The 20,341-nt window shown below is 39.3% G+C and overlaps 2 protein-coding genes across 3 annotated transcripts in view; one reads left to right on the top strand and one right to left on the bottom strand.

Annotated features, from left to right (window-relative positions):
* DDX59 (DEAD-box helicase 59) overlaps window positions 1-20,341 on the top strand; it is a 205,875-nt gene that overhangs the window by 28,980 nt on the left and 156,554 nt on the right. The window lies entirely within an intron of this gene.
* The window catches only part of CAMSAP2 (calmodulin regulated spectrin associated protein family member 2), a 90,133-nt gene that overhangs the window by 16,344 nt on the left and 53,448 nt on the right, over window positions 1-20,341 (bottom strand). Inside the window, exons 3-10 of one of the 2 annotated variants that reach the window (XM_049770584.1) lie at window positions 19,316-19,477; window positions 18,047-18,130; window positions 17,036-17,068; window positions 13,043-13,184; window positions 12,462-12,601; window positions 6,896-6,989; window positions 3,914-4,007; window positions 227-261 (exon numbers count right to left, since the gene is read on the bottom strand). In XM_049770584.1, the coding sequence (XP_049626541.1) occupies window positions 227-261; window positions 3,914-4,007; window positions 6,896-6,989; window positions 12,462-12,601; window positions 13,043-13,184; window positions 17,036-17,068; window positions 18,047-18,130; window positions 19,316-19,477 (784 nt within the window). The remainder of the gene's footprint in view (window positions 1-226; window positions 262-3,913; window positions 4,008-6,895; window positions 6,990-12,461; window positions 12,602-13,042; window positions 13,185-17,035; window positions 17,069-18,046; window positions 18,131-19,315; window positions 19,478-20,341) is intronic. The other variant, XM_049770585.1, reaches the window with a different exon arrangement.

The following is a 20,341-nucleotide window of genomic DNA, read 5'->3' as shown; positions in this document are numbered from 1 at the left end:
GTTACTCCTGGCTATGCACTCAGAAGTCGCTCCTGGCTTGGGGGACCATATGGGATGCCGGGGGATTGAACCGCGGTCCGTCCTAGGCTAGCGCTGGCAAGGCAGACACCCTACCTGTAGCGCCACCGTGCCGGCCCCTGAATGCTTTTATTTATATTTATTTTCAACTGTTTCCCAGTTCACTTATTTAGATGGCATTTTTTAAAGGTGTTTGCAAATTTATTACCTGAGGCTGAAGAATGCGCTTGGGGACGTGAATGCCTAGAAGACAAATGGTGATGAGAGTGTGCATATGTAATTTTCCACACTGAAATGCAAAATAAATTTAAAATGTTTTTATGGTTTAGCACATTAATACACATTTTATATAAAAAGGCTGAAGTTAGAGACTATCACTTCTGGTTTTCCGCCTGGCTTTTAAAAAATTAATGGAACAGTATACTATTCTAATGTTACCCATAGTTGATGATGGCCTCTGTGTGTAACTGGAGGAAGGGGGGACATACTGTTTGCTCACTTACATAAGGAAGGTTCCTAGGGGCACAAATTGGTTTTCTTTGATGCAGTTCCCAAATAAATTTGGGACCCTCGGGTGAAACAAAGGATTGTCATGACTCCCCCCACCCACCCACCCACACACACACACACACAAAACTGGCAGTATTCCAGGCCCTGTACTAAGGATTCTCACTTTCTCACTCCTGGAGAGGCTCAGGGGATCATATGAAGTGCCAGAGATTGAAATGGGGTTGGGTGTGTGCAAAGCACCTGACCCTCTATTCTATGACTCTGGCTCCTTGATTGCTATATTTTTATCTGTATCTATGAATAGTTTTGGTTGTTGTGGTTTACCAAAGTGCTTGGAATACTTTCATATACATATTTCAATGTCCTTCTGAGATAACATTATTTTCATCTTACAAATAGAAATACAAAAGCAAGTTAAATGAAAGTCATCAGACAGAAAAATTCTGATGAGATTAGAATTTTAAAACACAGGAAGAAACCACAAAGAAGAGCCTAGCAATGTCTTCGCACACAGACCTATGTCTGGACATCTCTAATGTTCAGATTTACAGAATCTGTGTGAATCAGCTGTGAAGCTTTCTTTTCTTTCTTTCTTTTTTTTTGTTTTTGGGCCACACCCGGTGACATTCAGGGGTTACTCCTGGCTATGCGCTCAGAAATCGCTCCTGGCTTGGGGGACCATCTGGGATGCCGGGGGATCGAATCGCAGTCCATCCTAGGCTAGCGCAGGCAAGGCAGGCACCTTACCTCTAGCGCCACCACGCTGGCCTCAGCTGTGAAGCTTTCTGATTAGCTATTCTTATTCCAGCCCACACCAATTAATGCAGAGTAGAAGACAGTCCATTTTTAAATGACATATGACCAGAATTTACTTTGTCCAATGTGACTAGACACTTAGGTGTAGTAATATCTGTCGATGCAAAAACATTATAATCTCAAAATAGAAAAAAATGGGCCAGCGTGGTAGTACAGTGATAGTTCATTTGCCTTGCATGCACCTGACCCAAGACAGATGAGTGTTCAATTCCTGGCATCCCATATGGTTCCCAGAGCCTGCCAGGAGCAACTTCTGAGTGCAGAGCCAGGAGTAACTCCTGAGCGCAGCCAGGTGTGACTCAAAAAACCATCAATTCCCGGCATCCCATATGGTTCCCAGAGCCTGCCAGGAGCAACTTCTGAGTGCAGAGCCAGGAGTAACTCCTGACTCAAAAAAACAAACAAACAATCAAAATAGAATAAATGTTTTGGGGGAGGGGACCAGACTCAGAAGTTCTCAGTAATTCCTGATACTCAGGAATTACTTGTTAGTGTTTGGGGAACTATATGGGATGTGGTGGACTGAACCTATGTTGGCTGCATGCAAGGCAAGAGCCCTACCCACTGTACTCTATCTAGCCCCTACCCTATTTACTTACTTTTGCTTTTTTCTGGGTCACACCTGGGTTACTTCTATGTTCAGAAGACCATATGTGGTGCCCAGGATTGAAATAAGGCTGGCTACATGCAAAGCATACTTTACATTCCCTCTAATCCTAAAGAACATTTCTTTTGGAGGGGGGAACATATCTAGCTATTTTCGAAGCTAACTCCAGGCTTTGTGTTCAGGGATCACTCCTGGCAGGCTCAGGGGACTAAATGGAGTGCTGGAGATGGAACCCAGGTGAGTTATGTGCAAGGCAAGCACTTTATCTGCTGTACTATCTCTTTAGCCCACTAAAGAACATTTTAAAAATGAACTCATAATATCTGTCACAAAGATGGTCAGGAGTCAGAAATATCCTTCCATTAAATGGTAGGGAGTATTTTCAATTTGCTTTTAATTAAGTTCTGATATTAAGGACTTAAGTGGAGGCTGGAGAGGTAGTAGAGTGGATAAGGTACTTCCTTTGCATGCAGCCAAGCTGGGTATGATCCCTGGATCCCTATATGATCTCCCAACCCCCGCTAGGAGTGATTCCTAATGCTAGAGCCAGGAGTAAGCACTGAGTACCACTGAATGTACCCTAAAACCAAAATAAAACAAAATAACTCAAGTTGGCTAGAGGGTTAGAGAGGTGAATAGGGTTTAGGAGCTTGCACTGCAGTTTTAATCTAGATCTGCATGGTTCCCCCCAAATACAGAGTCAGAGGAGCCCAAGCATGCAATTATGGTCCAAAAAAAGAAATAAAAGTACCAGAAGAAAATTCAATATGAAGATATATATATATATATATATATATATATATATATATATATATATATATATATATATATATTATTGTGATCTCTCAGTAGTTACAGTAGTTGTCTACTGTAGTTGTGGTTGTCTCTCAGTAGAAAAAATTCCCCCAAAGATGACAAGATCTGGTCTGAAAGGCAGGGAGATAACTTGAAGGCCTGAACACATGCTTTGAATAGCTCCTGAGCATTACTAGGTATGGCCCAAAGGACTGAAGCACCTGCCTTTGCATGCCAGAGTCCCACCGCCAGCTCAGAACAGTCCACAAGCACCATACCCTCCCCAAACTTTTTAAAATTGTAAAATTTGGGGCCGGAGAGATAGCATGGAGGTAAGGCGTTTGCCTTTCATGCAGAAGGTCATTGGTTAGAATCCCGGCGTCCCATATGGTCCCCCGAATATACCAGGAGCAATTTCTGAGCGTGGAGTCAGGAGTAACCCCTGAGCGCTGCTGGGTGTGACCCAAAAATCAAATAAATAAATATAAAATAAAATTGCAAAATTTAAAGACAAAACTTAAAATGTTCTCTTGAGTTACCTATTAAGTGACTCTTAAGGAACTAGAGTGATAGTACAGTACGTAGGGCATTTGCCTTGCACGTAGCCAACCTGTTCAATCCTTAGTATACCATATGGTCCCTGAGCACCATCACCAGGAGTAATTCCTGAGTCCAGAGCCAGAAGTAACCCCTGAGCATGGACCAAAAACCAAATAAATAAATAAATAAAACGCTCTTAAATTATGCAGCAAAAGTTTAGTTTAAGCTAGTTATATAAGACTCAGAACTCTCTTGTGTTTCAATATGATTCATAAAAGTATCTAAATTGTGATACATCTAAATTGTATTTAAATTAGAACAGGCATCAAAGATTATAAGCTAATAAAAACTATTTCAGGGGACAAAGTGATAGCACAGTGGGTTAGGTGTTTGCCTTGTACACAGCTGATCTGGGTTCAATCTCTGGCATCCCACATGGTCCCCCGAGCCTGTGAGGAGTAAGTAACCCTTAGCACTGCCGGGTATGGCCCCAAAACAAAACAAAAACAAAACTATTTCAGTCTAAGAGAAAAACTTTAAACTCTTATTTAATGCAATAACAGTTAATTTTCTCTCTATAAGTAAAAAGAATAGAAATAGTAGAAATAAACTCATTCTGGACTCTACCTTGAAGGGAAGTCAGAACTACACGAACTATCCACTACACTTCTTTTGGCAGCATTCAAGACAGGAAGCGAAGGTGTATCTTTCACAAGTTCAGCTACAATGAAAGAGAAAAACCTCAAAATCATATGTTTATTAACATTATTAGAAACATTTATTTTCTTTTTGTTTTGGAGTTTCTGGTGGTGCTCAAGGCTCACCCCTGGCTGTGCTCAGGAATCAGTCTTGGCAGGGCTCAGGGACCTTAAGGCATATCAGGAATTTCCACTATTAGTTACAAAAAATGAACATATTTAGATTTATTTTTAAATTATTGGGGTTTTTTTGTTTTGTTTTTTTTTTTGGGGGGGGGGGGGGGCGTTCAGACGTTACTCCTGACTCTGCGGTCCTGGCAGGCTCAGGGAACCATATGAGATCCAGGATTCAAATCAGGGTCCATCCTGTGTTGCCTGCGTGCAAGGCAAATGCCTTACCACTGTGCTATTGCTCAGGCCTCCAAGTATCTAATTTTGATAAAATTTCCATAAAACTTCAGTTACATGTATTCATTTTTTTTTCTTTATAAACAGCTGGTAACTTAAGTTGATCAGTTAGAGAGACAGAATTTCACTTATTAATAATTATAAGTGGGACCGGAGAGATAGCATGGAGATAAGGCGGTTTCCTTTCATGCAGAAGGACGGTGGTTCAAATCCTGGCATCCCATATGGTTCCCTGTGCCTGCCAGGGGCGATTTCTGAGCATACAGCCAGGAGTAAGCCCTGAGCGCTGCCAGGTGTGACCAAAAAAAAAAAAAAAAAAAAATTAGAACTGATAGAGTATATTACTGGTATGGTTTATGTTTTTGTAAATAATTCTGGAAGACACAATTACTATTAACTTTTCTAATATAACTTAATGTAACAGCTGTTGAAATATTTACAAATAAAATTATAGAAACTGGGCCAAAGCCGTAGCACAGTGGACAGGGCATTTGCCTTGCACACAGCCGACCCCATGTTCAATCCCCAGCACCCTACATGGTCCCCTGAGCCTACCAGGAGTACAGAGCCATAAGTAACCCCTGAGTGTCACCAGTATGGCCCAAAAAACAAACAAGACTCACAGAAACTTTATTAACATTTTATATTAACTGTAAATATGTACAAATATTGGCTTGATAATTACTGTCTCATTCAATGAGAAAGACCTCAACTTCTTTATAGGTATTATTTGTTACATATTTAGAACATTTAGGCTCCATATTTAGAACAACTTAGAGACAGGACAAGTACATTTTCTTTTTCTCATAGTCTACAGAAGTTTGTTACTATTTCTACTCACCAAAGTAAAATGCCTTCTCCATCGATTACATATTATTTCCTCCTTTAGGTTTTTGACTTCTTTCATTTTTAGGGGAATAAAGGAGTAATAATGAGGAGGAATAAGAGCAGTAATTTGTTTTAGGTTTTTTGTTTGTTTGTTTGTTTTACTCCTGACTCTACGCTCAGAAATCGCTCCTGGCAGGCTCAGGGAACCATATGGGATGCCAGGATTTGAATCACTGACCTTCTGCATGCAAGGCAAACACCCTACCTCCATGCTATCTCTCCGGCCCCAAGAACTGAAGTTTTTTTTGTGTGTGTGTGTGTGTTTGGGCCACACCCGGCAGTGCTCAGGGGTTACTCCTGGCTGTCTGCTCAGAAATAGCTCCTAGCAGGCACGGGGGACCATATGGGACACCGGGATTCGAACCAATCACCTTTGATTCTGGATCGGCTGCTTGCAAGGCAAACGCCGCTGTGCTATCTCTCCGGGCCCAAGAACTGAAGTTTTAAAAGTACCAAACTTTGCAGCCTAGGAAAGCAGTTAAGTGGTTGAGATGTGTAGTCGCCCATGTATGGTGTTGGTCAGGACAGCAGAAAGAAAATTTGTTCCACAGTAATGCTAGAAGGAAACTCCATTGGGCTGAACTTAACCAGTTAGGTTTACTTGTTTGTTTTAGGGACACACTCAGCGATATTCAGTGATTGCTCCTGGTTCTGCATTCAGGAGTCACTCCTGGCAGAGCTGGGCAACCGTACAGGATACAGGGGATTGAACCTGGATTGGCTGCATGCAAAGCAAGCACCTTCCCCAATGTAGTCTGACTCCAGCCTCTAAGTCCATTTTTTTTGTTTTTGAGCCACACACGGTTACTCTCAAGGGTTACTCCTGGCTATGTGCTCAGAAATCGCTCCTGGCTTGGGGGACCGAACCAAGGTCCGTCCTGGATAAGCCGCGTGAAAGGCAAATGCCCTACCCTGCGCTATCATTCCAGCCCCTCTAAGTTCATTTTTTTTTATGTACATAAGTAAATGCCTGGTTTTATAATGGTAATGAGTAGGTCACTGCTGTAGAGAATGCTTTTCTTAATTTCTAGGATTTGAATAGTAATCCCAGTATTTATTATCTTATTCTTATGTGTCATAATACAATAATAACAAAGAAAAAACCTACTAGGTTTATATATACACACATCCCTATCTTTTTGGGGAGGTGATGTAAAGCTGGGGCCACACCCAGTAGTGCTCAAGAGCTACGCTTGGCTCTGTGTCACGGATCATTCAGGTTTGGTCACATGCAAGGAAGTACCTTCATTTGCCCTGACACACACATTTTTTAATAGCTTAAAAGCAAATGCAAATTATAGATTGAAATTAAACCATAATGAATGTTTCCACTAAAATCTCAATCAAATAATAAAAAGCTAAGGATGAGGGTAAAAATATGACAAGGAAATAGGATGTGCAAAAAATTAAAGTTATAAGTTCCACAACTTAAAATTCAGAACCATTTTCTTTCCTTTTCACTCTTTCCTATATCAGCTCTCTCAGTAACTTATGTGGCTTAAAATAATTAAAATATTCAGATAGTATCAAAGTTAGCTGCTAAAACCTAAAAGAATAACCAGATGAAATCATTGTCCTTATTTATGGAAGGATGAAAGTTCAGAAGAGTCATTACCTGCCTGCAGATTGACAACTCGAGGCTGCACAAATGAAGGCTTCACCACTTCAAACCACCAGAAGAGTTCTGCCATGAAGACCAGGTAATTACTCTGAAAGAGAGGGGAGGTCATGGAATGAAAAACTGAGCAAAAATTAATTATAAGGAGAATTGTTTTATGTATCAAAGGATAAATTTAAGTCTAGCTCATGTAGCACAAAATTAATTCTTAAAAGTAAAATTTCTAATCTCTTTGTTGATCTGCTCAGTGGTTCCAGAATGGTTCTTCAATATACCAGAAGGGCTCTCACTCTCTACAACTCTCTACCTTCTAGAACTTCATAAATATAAGGCACTTTTTAAAGTCAATAAAATAACTTAAACAGTGATTCAGCTTTCTTGAATATTCTGAAGAGCAGCATTGATTATGATTAAGAAACAAAAAAAACTCAACTCTTTCCAGATTCTTAGAAATTTCTCCCCCAAATAATCCGATGTATATAGTTAAATCTATCCTGTAAGTATTTTGTGTAGGTGCTTGAAAATGCTAAACTTAACAGTAATCCAGGAACTAAGTGTAAGTAGTACACCAACTGATAGGCTAATAAGTTAGTTATAAAATAATAACTTATATATAAAAACATTTATAAAATTTACCAAATTTGAAAAGTCATAAGGATAAATCAAAAGTCACTGTCTGTTATTTATATTTGAAAGCAATTAATTCCTTTTTTCGTTTTTTAGTGACATCGGGCAATGCCCAGGGATTACTCCTAGCTCTGCACACAGGAATTACTCATGGTGGTGCTCAGGGGACCATGTGGATACCATCTAGGGATAAAACCAGGGATGAAACCTGGATCAGCTGAATGCAAGGTAAAAATGCCCTCCCTTTTATAGTATTTATCTGGCCCCTGAGAGTAATATTTATTAAATGGATTACAATTACAGGAAAAGATTAAGAAAGCCCTCATAAGCACATTTCAACTATAAGCTTTTATTTTTAAATGCATACATAAAAGCTATAACATTAAGATTTTAGTTACAGTATTTATAATACTTGGAAAATTTAAAAGCAACAAACCAAACCTGTTATGATTTATTTGAAATAACATCATGCCCTTTAAATTTTGGGTATCTGGCATCTAATAAAACTGTTATTATCAAATTAATCTAATAGACATGTTGCTTCATGAGTGATCTCTGAGAATCTTTAGGAATAAGCCCAGAGAATCATTGGGTATGGCCAAGAAACAAACAAAATTACAGGGGAGCTGGAGCCATAGTATAGTGGGTAGGCACTTTCCTTGCAAGCAGCCGACTTGGGTTTGATCCCCAGTATATCCATATGGTCTTCCAAGGACCAACAGGAGTAATTCCTGGGTGTAAAGCCAGTAGTTACCCCTAAGCCTTGCCAGGTGTCTCCCCCACCAAAAAAAAATTATAGGACCTATGGTGTGCAAGGGATTGAACCCAGGTTGATTGCTTGCAAGGCAAGTGCCCTACTTTGGCCCATGATTAATACTTCTTGAAAGAATAGTGGTAACAGGGTCAGAAAGAGTTCAACAGCCTAAAGAGTGGACACTGCATACTGGAGGACCCAGGTTCCCCTCCTGCACCACATGAGTCTCTAGATGACCACCAGGAGTGACCCATGGGCACCAAGCTAGGAACAGCCTCTGAAATCACTGGTAAGAACACCTCCCTAAAACAAAATAATATAAAAAGAATTCTAGTAAACAATGCCTAAAGTAGAAAACAGTATGAAATATTCTAAAGCAAGGGACAAATGGCTAAAACGTTTGGTTCTTTTTAAAAGTTTCATTTCCAGATTTTTTTCCTTTCTCTTTCTTGGTTTTTGTCTCAAGACCTGAAGTATTTCACATTCCTAGACTATTCCATCCTCCCACTGAATGCTGGAGTGACCAGTTTTTTCATTAGGCTCATACATATCATACCAACATAGGTCTATTTTCCACAAATACTTAATGGTCTATTATCTCTACTTCGCTAACGTTAGAATAAGGCATCACTTTGTACATTGACTTTATGTTTAAATTTATATTCCAAAAGAAATCAGTATAAATAACCTAATAGTATTGGGGACAGAGAGATAGTACAATAGGTCAGGTGTTTGTTTTACAATGTGGCTGACCCAAGTTCAATTTCTGTCATCCTTTAGAGAATGCTGGGAGCAATTTCTGAATATAGAGTCAGAAGTATACCCTGATGGCCAGAAAAATTAATAAAGATATAGGGGGCTTGCCTGGCATGAAGCCGACTGGGGTTAGATTCCCCAACATCGCATCTGGTCACTCAAGTCCCATTAGGAGTGATTCATAAGTGCAGAGACAAGAGTAACCCGCTGAATACCACTGGTTGTGGGTCAAAATTAAAAACTAAAAACAAACAAAAAAGTATGCCCTGTTTCCCCTGGGCCACATGCCTGGGCAAGCCAGCGAGGTGGGTCCCTTGGAGGAGCTTAAAGGTTACCCTAGGCCAGTGGTCGGCAACTTTTTTTTCAACTGAGCCAAATCTCACCAAAACCACGATTGAAATTTATTTCGAGAGCCACATAGGGCGTGCACTGACAGAGGCTAAGAGCAGAGTCCTGACTTCTGGAGCGGCTGCCCAGCACACAGAAGAGCCAACGTGCCTGCCAGGAGCTATTTCTGAGCAGACAGCCAGATGTGGCTCTCAAGCCGCAGGTTGCCGACCCCTGCCCTAGGCTTTCCCCCATTCCCCACCCAGCTCCTTAGGGAGGGTTAGGGTGGGGGCTTGGAACTTCCAGCTTCCCAGCTCTTGAAGGTCTCTTTCTTTCCCGGGAGCCGGGAGTCTCTGCCAACATGGGGTTCGGCAGCCTCCACCATGCCAAAGGCCTTCTTAACCAGGCCTAGGGGGGGTGCGGGACTTGGGTGACCCAAGCATCCCTCTACCGCCTTGCTCCGGATCTCCAGGGCTTCCCCTGGGCCACATGCCTGGGCAAGCCAGCGAGGTGGGTCCCTTGGAGGAGCTTGAAGGTTACCCTAGGCTTAACTTGTGGGTGCTGAGAGTTGCTGGTTGCACTAAAGCAGTCACTGGTAATTTCTTACTAGTCTATATGTTCAAAACTGCGCGGGGGCTAGTGCCTCCGCGTGCACAAGATATATTAACAGTACTCCCTATACTTGAATTATGTTTTTGTGTATACAGAATGTCCATTTTGTACTCTGCCCTTTCGCATACTCCTAAAAAAGCTCAGTTTTCTCTTTAACTCTCTCACCCCCTACCATCAATACTCCACATTTACCCTTTTTAACTTCAGTACTGCAGAGTCCTAAGTCACAGAACAAAGTGGTGCACTAGAGTTAAACCCCCCCAACTATTTCAAAAGGCATAAAATGGACACGTATGTCTTTTCAACATTTTATGTGTGTTTTGACAGCTATAGCTCTTGCTGAATGTTTTCTTATACAGTGATGATTTTCCCCATTTTTTATCTTTTCTTCTCTTTGTGAACTGTTCAATAGGAAATTTGGTGAAAGAGTTCCTCAGTTTAATTCTTATGTTTGAACCAAGTCACGGGTATTGTTGGACGTGTTCTTACGCCCCCATATGCACCCATAACGCCATGTGGCTTTATTTCTTGTTTGCACAGGCACATTAAAACAGGAAAATACTATACATACAAATAAGTTCTTATCTAACACACAAATCTTATAGTACAATGAGACCTTACACCCGGAACATTGACATAATGACCTGGCACAGGCCTCAGAAGAATGGACATCCTCCATTCACCCCTGATCTAGAGAAGCCATCCACAAAACATCCAAGGTTGTCTATAACATCACCTAGAAGCAATCCTCTACCAGGGAAGACCCTACCGATGCTCTGACATTGACCTACTCAAAAGAGACTTCTCTTAACACTGAGTGAGAAGACTTAACAACAACAACGACCTGCTTACTGGACAGGGCTTTCTGCATTGCCCTTTAATTGTGAGGTGAAACGAGAGGATGCTCCACACCAGCCTGACTTTAATGTAGGATATGCAGATTCCAGGATATTAATATAGAAACCTGATGCCAACAATAGAGACTGCGGGCCCGGAGAGATAGCACAGCAGCGTTTGCCTTGCAAGCAGCCGATCCAGGACCAAAGGTAGTTGGTTCGAATCCCGGTGTCCCATATGGTCCCCCGTGCCTGCCAGGAGCTATTTCTGAGCAGATAGCCAGGAGTAACCCCTGAGCACCGCCGGGTGTGGCCCAAAAAACCAAAAACCAAAAAACAATAGAGACTGCATGAAAAATAGAACTGTATTGGCACTACAATGACTTGCATTGAACAAACTAGTTTGCCTGGAGCCTAGAGTTGGTCTTATGCCAGGAAACTTCAGGGGTAGAGTCTCCTTGTATTTAGGCCAAGGCTTTTCCTTTCCATGCCCCCCATATTTTGGTGGGCCTATGCAAACAGTATTTGCCACTCTAACACCATTTTTACTGTGCTCCTTTGACTCTAAACCTTAAAAAAAAAACACTTAAACTTTTGATGTTAACTTAAACTAATATGCATGTGCATGAAAATGTAAAAAAATACTATGCTTTCAATGTTTAAGGAGTCACATAAATTTCATGGCTTTAGATTACTTTGTGTACTGCTAAGAAATGTTATAATGTACTACAATCTGGGACTTGTGGACAAAGTAATTGTACATGGGTTCTGTTTTATTTTTCTTAATGTTCTTTGACTGTAAGTCCAAAATTTAGGCATCAGTAAGGGGATTTCTTCTGAGAACTCTATTTATGGGTGATTGTCCTTTCACTGTAACTTTATCTTGTTTTCTTTCTTTGCATCATTGTTCTCATAATTAAAAATAAAAATTAAAAAATTAAAAATATTTAAAAAAAAGTATGCTCTGACCATTGCCAGATGTATCCCTCCTCCCCTACAGTCCAAAAATCTAATAATACATTCCAAAAAGAATAGTCACAGAATGTTAAAGTTTAGAAACAATTCTTTTTTTGGTTTTTTTATTTTTGGGCTAGATTCAACAGGGCTCACTCCTGGCTCTGTGCTCAAGAATCAGTCCTGAGGGGTTTGGGAGGGGTTTGGGATACCATATGGGCTGTTGGGGATAGAATTAGGGTTAGCTCCATACAAGGTAAATAAATGCTAAATCACTGAATCATTTCTCCAGCTCTCAAAAAAGTTTTAACTGGGGCCGGGCGGTGGCGCTGGAGGTAAGGTGCCTGCCTTGCCTGTGCTAGCCTAGGACGGACCGCGGTTCGATCCCCCGGCGTCCCATATGGTCCCCCAAGAAGCCAGGAGCAACTTCTGAGCACATAGCCAGGAGTAACCCCTGAGCGTCACAGGGTGTGGCCCAAAAAAAAAACAAACAAAAAAACAAAAACAAAAAAGTTTTAACTAAGAAAACTTAACAAATAAAAAGGTTATAGTTATAGTTGTAGTTAATTTATAAGTCTGGAGTGCATAGGTCACTGATCTATATATATATATATATATATATATATATATATATATATATATATAATAATCTATTTTCAGCAAAGTTATACAAAATGACAAAATAAAAATAATTTACCTTTATAGATGAAGCAGCATACAGCATATCTTCCAGAGTGAAATGGCAACACTGGTTCAAATACTCTTGGCAAAATTCTTGAATCAGCTGCAGATTATACAGGCTATCAGCCAAAGACATTGTTTCCTTCAAGCAAATATCTTTAAATAGGAAAAGAGCAGTATGATACATGCAAGGGTTAGTTCGATCATATAACTTCTTATCTTCCTCTCCCTTCTTTGCTCTCTTTCTCCCCCTCTCTTACGGCTATGCTCTTTGTGAACTCTGGGGACTAGCTCAGGTGTCTAGAACAGAGCTCAGGTAGGAAGGCACCTACTTGCTTTGCTGTTCTACTCTTTAGCACAGCATTCATATCCATCCCATAATTAGTGACTTAGTGGAAACACATAATTGTGCACTATCTGATTAACAAATACATATAAAGTAATCATACATAGAGGGACTCAGAAATTAAGCTCTACTTTTCTAATCACTATGATTTTCTGTAAATATTCTTTTGAAAAAGTTCCTGTTATGTTAAATAGTATCTGAAATATTTACCATTTACTTATAGTTGAGAAACCTTTAATTGGAGCACTTACCCTCCAGTCTGACAACACCAGGACAGTAGAAATGAATAAGTGCTGCTAAAGCACAGCCATCTGTACCATCTTTCAACAAATTTTCTACCAGGGGAATGCAAGGTAATTGTTTAAGCAATGTTTGCTCTTTCCTGTAACGAGCCTACAATGTAAAACAAACAAAAAAAGACGGAAATAAGCACTAAACAACATATAGAAAAATGTGTTACATGTTCTAATGTATTTGTTATAAAAGTCAAAAAAATGAGCACCAACATCCTTTCCTTGAAACAATACCCATTACTTGAGTTAAATATATACACAGTACTATAGTTTCGACATTAAGTACTACAACAATGTTGCTAATTTGCATAAAACTACATGTAACCTATTTTGTTTACTTTTTATTGATTATGGACTTCCAGGGGCTGAGCTTCACACTTCTATATATGTCTAGTGCCACCCCCCACTCCCAGAACCCAAGCCCCAACTTCCCACTATCAGAAGACCCTTCGTTTCCTCACCCCCTCCCCGCCTCCACGTTCCTTCTGGTAACTACTGCTAACTCCAGTCTTACAAAATTAATTTTGTTAGGTTTTGCCAGTTCTTTTTCTTTAATTATTCAGTAATCGTTTTCTACACAGAATCACCTCAAAATCTATCCAGATTGTGCCAAAATAGGAAAAATATTAAAAAACTTGCAGAGCCAGCAGCAATAAAAAGTTAGCTGCTATTTCTTTTAGTTCCTCTAAAACAAACAAAAACAAACCCTGAAGATTATTAAGACATATACTCAAATACCTTATTAGATTTATCATCATACTGATTACTATTATTTAAGTAGTCATTAAAAACCACACCAAAATAATCTTTTTATATCTATTTGATAATTAAGATATAATTATCAAGTAAAATACTTTAGTGAGAATAAATATCATTTACTCAAAGAGAACATTCAATATTTGATAGCAAAGCTAGATTTCATTTATTTTTGGCCCCAGCAGCCATGCTTAGGCTAATCCTGTGTCATTGCTCTAGGTACTATGAGGTGCCGGGATTGCATTGAGGCGATCTCCCCCATATAGCACATATGCCCCAGCTGTTGGAGTCATCTCTCTGAGCTCTAGATTTCCTTTAAGTGATATCCTTAGAAAAACATGTACATAATTAAAGATATTTATTCTTGTCTATGGCTACTCAAGACCAACATAAATGGCCAAGGAGATAGTTTTGGGACTATGGTCCATGTCCTGCATATGCTCAGCTGGGTTTTGATCCTGGCACCACATGCCTAGCAGGCACAGCTGAGCATGTCCAAGATGCTCCCTGAGTAACATTTATTTACTTTGGAGTAATGTTTGTGAGGTCCCCTCCTTCCAAAAGAACAAACTCTGGGTCAAAACAATTCTTATTTCTTAAAGATTTTTGGAAGCATTTGCTTATTAACCAGAGCAATTATAGTTCTGTATTTAACTTTTTCCAAGTCCCTAACATAAAAAAATTAGACATTTAGTGGTATATTCCAAATATGCCTACATTTAGAAAAAATAATTACTTACATGCACTATATAAATTCTTTAATTGATTACTGATTTTTACAGAATCCTTAGAAAGATTCCTCACTTTGCTGGAGGAGACTGTTTAAAAATCAACCATAAAACAAAACAAAAAAGAGGAGAGAAGAGGGATCAGGGAAAAGGAGAGCAGAGGTGAGAGAAGGGAGAAACAAAAACAAAAACAAAAACACAACGAAATCAACCAGTAGTATCATCTAGCTTTAAGCTACCTTTCCCACAGTTCATAAACATAGTTCCATATCCTTACACCTTTTACTATTTTCTTTGTCACATCTGGCAATGTTCAGAGGTTATTCCTGGCTCTGCTTGGGGGGATCATGTGGGGTGCAGGGGACTGAATAGAGGTTGGCTGCATGCAAAGCAGGTGCCTGATCAGCTTCCTTGGATCTTTTAATTTGGCCAGCTAGAAACAAAATTGTTTCTTGGATGCTATGAAGTCACTGCCCTCAGTCCCAAAGTTCTCAGAGCTCGAGGACAGACCTGATTTTGGACTATAACCTGACCTCAACTGAGGTTCTAGGCCAAGGGACAACTAAATCAAGTAGTTTCTGCTAAGGCTCTGCTAAGTAGCATGGCTAGGTAAGGGAGATACATGTGTGCATGCACATACACGCACAGTTTCATTCAGCTTTAGCCAGGAATGTCCACAGTCAAGGATGACCATAAATTGATGACTGGCATGCCAAAACATTTTCCTGAAACTTACAATCTAAAATATGTATCAGATAAACTAACTTTTTTTTTTGTCACATGCAACTCTTGGAAAGCAATTATTCAGAGTTCATGCAAGTTTTTGTTGTTTATACTGCACATGTTCTATGCTTTACAAACTTATTACACTAAACACCACCCCCCCCCATTCTTTCTACAAACCTGGCGCATTGTATTTATATTTTTTGACATATAGATGCATTTCTTTCTTTTCTTTCTGTTTTTTTTTTTTTTACCACACCTACCAGTGCTCAGGGGCTACTCCTGGCTCTGTACTAAGAAATCACTGCTGACAGGTTTGGGGAGCATCATCTGGGATGCTAGAATTGAACCCAGTTTGGCTGCATGCAGAGCTCTGCGCTATCGCTTCAACTCCTCAATACATTTCTAAGTTATGCTTTGATGAGAAAAATACTTCTAAAGCAATCTAAGTCCCCTCTTCACAAACCTTGCCCCAAGATTTAATCTTAAATTACTAATAACCCTTAAAGTTAAGCCAATACTGAATATAGGTTAGATCTAATAATAGTGAAGTCATAGAAAACCTTTATTCTTTCTTTCTTTCTTTCTTTCTTTCTTTCTTTCGTTCTTTCTTTCTTTCTTTCTTTCTTTTCTTTCTTTCTCTTTCTTTCTTTCTTTCTTTCTTTCTTTCTTTCTTTCTTTCTTTCTTTCTTTCTTTCTTTCTTTCTTTCTTTCTTTCTTTCTTTCTTTCTCTCTCTCCTCTCTCTCTCTCTCTCCTCTCTCTCTATCTCTCTCTCTCTCTCTCTCTCTCTCTCTCTTTCTTTCTTTCTTTCTTTCTTTCTTTCTTTCTTTCTTTCTTTCTTTCTTTCTTTCTTTCTTTCTTTCTTTCTTTCTTTCTTTCTTTCTTTCTTTTTTGGCTTTTGGACCACACCCGGCAGTGCTCAGGGGTTATTCCTGGTTCTGCGCTTAGAATTCACTCCTGGCAGGCTCAGGGGACCACATGGGACACTGAGGATTGAACCCAGGTCTGCCACATGCAAGGCAAATGCCCTACCCCACTGTGCTATTGCTTTGGCCCCTGTAAACAATTTTTTTTAATTTTTTAACCACACAAAAAGCATATTCTATACTTCAAGCTAAAAATGAAAGGATTCTTCCATAAATGTTATAAAATACAAATAACTAACAAGACTCCTATTTAGTTGTAGTAAAACCCCTATGTTCACACTTGGTTTTGTTTGTTTTTAATCTGTTTCAAAATGCCAGGGATAGCACACAAGCTTCCTACAAGCAGTGATGTACATCTACTGCTGAATAATTCTTGGTTGTATGGTCATACTTGACAACAGAAAATCAAGTCTGTCTGTCTCCCTCCTTCCCTCCCTCCCTTCCTTCTTTTTGTTTTTGGGCCACACCCAACTGTACTTGGGGCTTACTCCTGCCTCTGCACTCAGGAATCACTCTCAGTAGGTCTTAGTGAACCATATGGGATGTTAGGAATCAAACTTTGGTCAACCACATGCAAGGCAAGGATCCTACCTGCTATCCTTCATTCCAGCCTCATGGTCTGTGAATATTGACAAGATAAAAAGATGTTTATCCTTTAAATTATTTCTTCAAGTCCAAATTTTAGTTGGGTTTTATTTAATATTTCCATTTTCCAAATCCAATCTTTGTGCATTGTATTGACGATATACCAGCAAAGGAATTTACCCCCTACAATTACAATTCTGGAAAGAAAACTGAAGTATCTAGATAAACTTACTGGAACCAGTTTCCAAAACCATTTGGAAGGTGACTTCAGAGAAAGCAGGGAGGGGAAGAAGAGGAGAGCAAAAAGGTAAAAGTCAAATTATCAGAATTATTTTCCATAAACATGCTATAGTAAAACTTACAATACTGGAGCTCCAAAATTACAGTCCATGCATTTTTTAAATGTTACTATGGTGAAAGATACAGTTTTCTAGTGACTTTATCTTTCCCATTTCTTTTCCAGTATAGAAATTCTTTCAGAATACCCAAGATTTGTTTCGTACTTTGGCAATGAAGAATTTTACTTAAGTTTTAGAATCACACAAGTAAATGTGTATCACAAAAAGGAATCATAAAGAAAGGATGAGGCTGAATTTGCAATAATAATTACAATGTAGTAGATCATCAGGCCTGGCAAGGCACTATTCTTTCCAAAGGGCCACAAAGAAAGATTATTTCACTAAGTGCACAGATAAAGCAAATACCAACGCTGAACAAGATAGTTTTTTTTTCCAACAAAATAAAATTTTATTAATTAATTGGGGGTGGTGGTGGAAGAGAAATGCTAGTTAGCAATACATTTCATTTAATATTTTAATAGTCTATAAGGAAAGCAAGCAGCTGCCTATATTAAATGGCAATAATGTTACATGACTCTCTAGTGGTTCCCAAAGAATATATCCCTATTTCTTTAAAAGGCAAAGGAGACTGGGCTCTGGCTCAGCAGCAGAGCACAAGCCTCATATGTGTTAGACCCGGGGGGTTGATCCCCAGTGTCACACACATGCTAATGAGCTGTTTCTTTTCTAGCAAAGCATTCTGGGATATAGTGATCACTTTAAGATTGTTATTTTTTTAATTTTTTTATTATTTTAAGATTGTTAATGCAAATAACTATTACAATTTCCCCAAACAGAGTGTGAGTATGTGAACAAGCACAGTCTTGTTCAAATAGAGAACAAGAGAGAGGCAAATTAGAGAGGCAAATAGAGAGGCGAATATTTTTCCTCCTTGAAATAAATACCTTTTGACCTGCTGGTGCTTCAACTGTGTGTTGTTCTTTCAACTTTTGTTCTTGTTCCATTATGTCTTTCAAGTGTTCATTTACCTTAAATATAAAAAACATTTAGGTTTAAATATTAATATTAGGTTTAAAGATATGACATGTATTTTCAACTGCCTGTGTCAGATCCTACTATCAAGTATCAGAATCAAATGAAAATTGCATTTTATCAACCGGAAGAATTAGTCCACAATAGATAATGAATTCCTATAGTAAATAATGTCCTTTTCTAAAAGTAATTAATTAATTCATCAAATACTTATTGAGCACCTATTGAACATCCATTATAAAATGAAAACTAGTTGGAGTACTAGAGGAGAAAGGTATTAATTGCATTCCATCTTAATGCTTATTATTTATCAATATTGTCATTTAGTAAACAAATTTTTTGTTTTGTTTTAGAGCCAGACCCAGGAGTGCTCAGCGCTTACTCCTGGCTCTGTGTTCAGGGATCAACCCTGGGACATGCAGTATACTATCTATATCTCCAGCTTTAAAGAATATTCATTGCTCTGATTTGGGGCCATGCCTGGCTGTTTCAGGGCATCCACTGGCTCTGCACTCAGGCAGAGGGTTCCGCCTGCTGGAGCACAAGCTTTTTATGCAGGAGCTTTAAGTCTGATCCCCGCACTACGAGACGTGGCTCTTGAGCACCAGTGGTATATCTCCCAGAAAGATTATGTGAACAGAAAATAATGAGAGCTAGGAAATCTATTTTGGGAGAATGGCTCTTTGAGGCCTCTCAAGAAGTAACTTGAAACTGAGCCTAAAGATGAGATCCTAACAATAATAGAAATAAGGAAAAGAGCATTATTGATGGAAAATAACAAACATACATAGAGAGGGAAGAAAAAAAATTCATGGGGCTAAAAAGCTAATAAGAGAAGCTTTTGTGTTTTGCATGCACTTGACCTGTGTTTTTATTCTTGGAGGTCCAAGATCAAGTTCAACAGAACAATTTGGTATCTATGAGGACCTACTTTGGCTCAAAATTTGCTGAAACCTCACATGTGGTGGAAGAGAAAGGGACTTTCCAAGGTGTCTTTTATACAGGTCTGGCTACTCCACATCTGAGGGGTCCCCACCATCACTCCACAGGCCCTTTCACCACTCAGATCGGTTTAACATTCCACAGACAGAACCTGAGAACAAAACACTCAGTGCACAGCACAGCACAGCAGCCTCTGAGGAATCCAGACACTTTTTCATCCACTGTGTGTATATTCTTACCTTATTGATCCAATACATGACAGCATCCTCAATGTCGTAGGGTAAATCTGTGGCTTGAAAAAAGGCTGAATACTGTTGAGCACACACAATTACTTTCTCGACACTGACCATTTCTACAGTGTAAGCCATCATTAGGGTATCTATCATGGCCAAATGAGCACTCTGGAAAAAAAATAAAGTCACAAAATTATACTTAGAAATTGCTTTTTTTGTATTTAAAAATATTAAGTGTATTTCCAAACCAGTAAAATAAGATTTCGGAAGATGCACCTAAATAAGGATGCATATGTAGTACAAGTTAAAGATGAGCTAACCTGGTACAGGGGATAAGGTATTTGCACTGCACACAGCTGACCCCAATTCAATCCTGGCATTGCTGTGGCTCTCCACCAGAAGTGACCCATCAGCACAGAGTCAGAAGTAAGCTTTGAGAACCACTGGATGGGGCTTCCCCCAAACAAAATAAATTTACTTTAAAAAAAAAAAGTTCTGCAGGGGCCGAAGAGATAGCACAGCAGTGTTTGCTTTGCAAGCAGCTGATCCAGGACCTAAGGTGGTTGGTTCGAATCCCGGTGTCCCATATGGTCCCCTGTGCTGCCAGGGGCTATTTCTGAGCAGATAGCCAGGAGTAACCTCTGAGCACCGCCAGGTGTGGCCCCCCCAAAACAAAACAAAACAAAACAAAAGTTCTGCTAATCTAATCTATCAAATACTGAGTATGTTTCAAATGTTATAATACTCAAAGGAAATTCCTTTCTCCTAATTTAATGGATTCAGCAACATTTATAAAATACAAAATCCTTTTTGACTATTCTTCATCCTCCTTCACATCTACACTGTGTACTTGCAAAATGCTCTAAAATGTATCCTCATTTTTGTTCTGATTGCCTTGGGTCTAATTAACACAATCAACATCTATCACACTGGAAGATTAAAAAAATTATTTTCCTGGCTCCAACTTTTCCATCCCATTCATAACTTTTCCATCCCATTCACCTAGAACAGGAATTTCATGTGAATTTTTAT

This window comes from Suncus etruscus, chromosome 3 (assembly GCF_024139225.1).
Source record: "Suncus etruscus isolate mSunEtr1 chromosome 3, mSunEtr1.pri.cur, whole genome shotgun sequence".
NCBI lineage: Eukaryota > Metazoa > Chordata > Mammalia > Eulipotyphla > Soricidae > Suncus > Suncus etruscus.
This window is presented reverse-complemented; position numbering and strand designations above follow the sequence as displayed.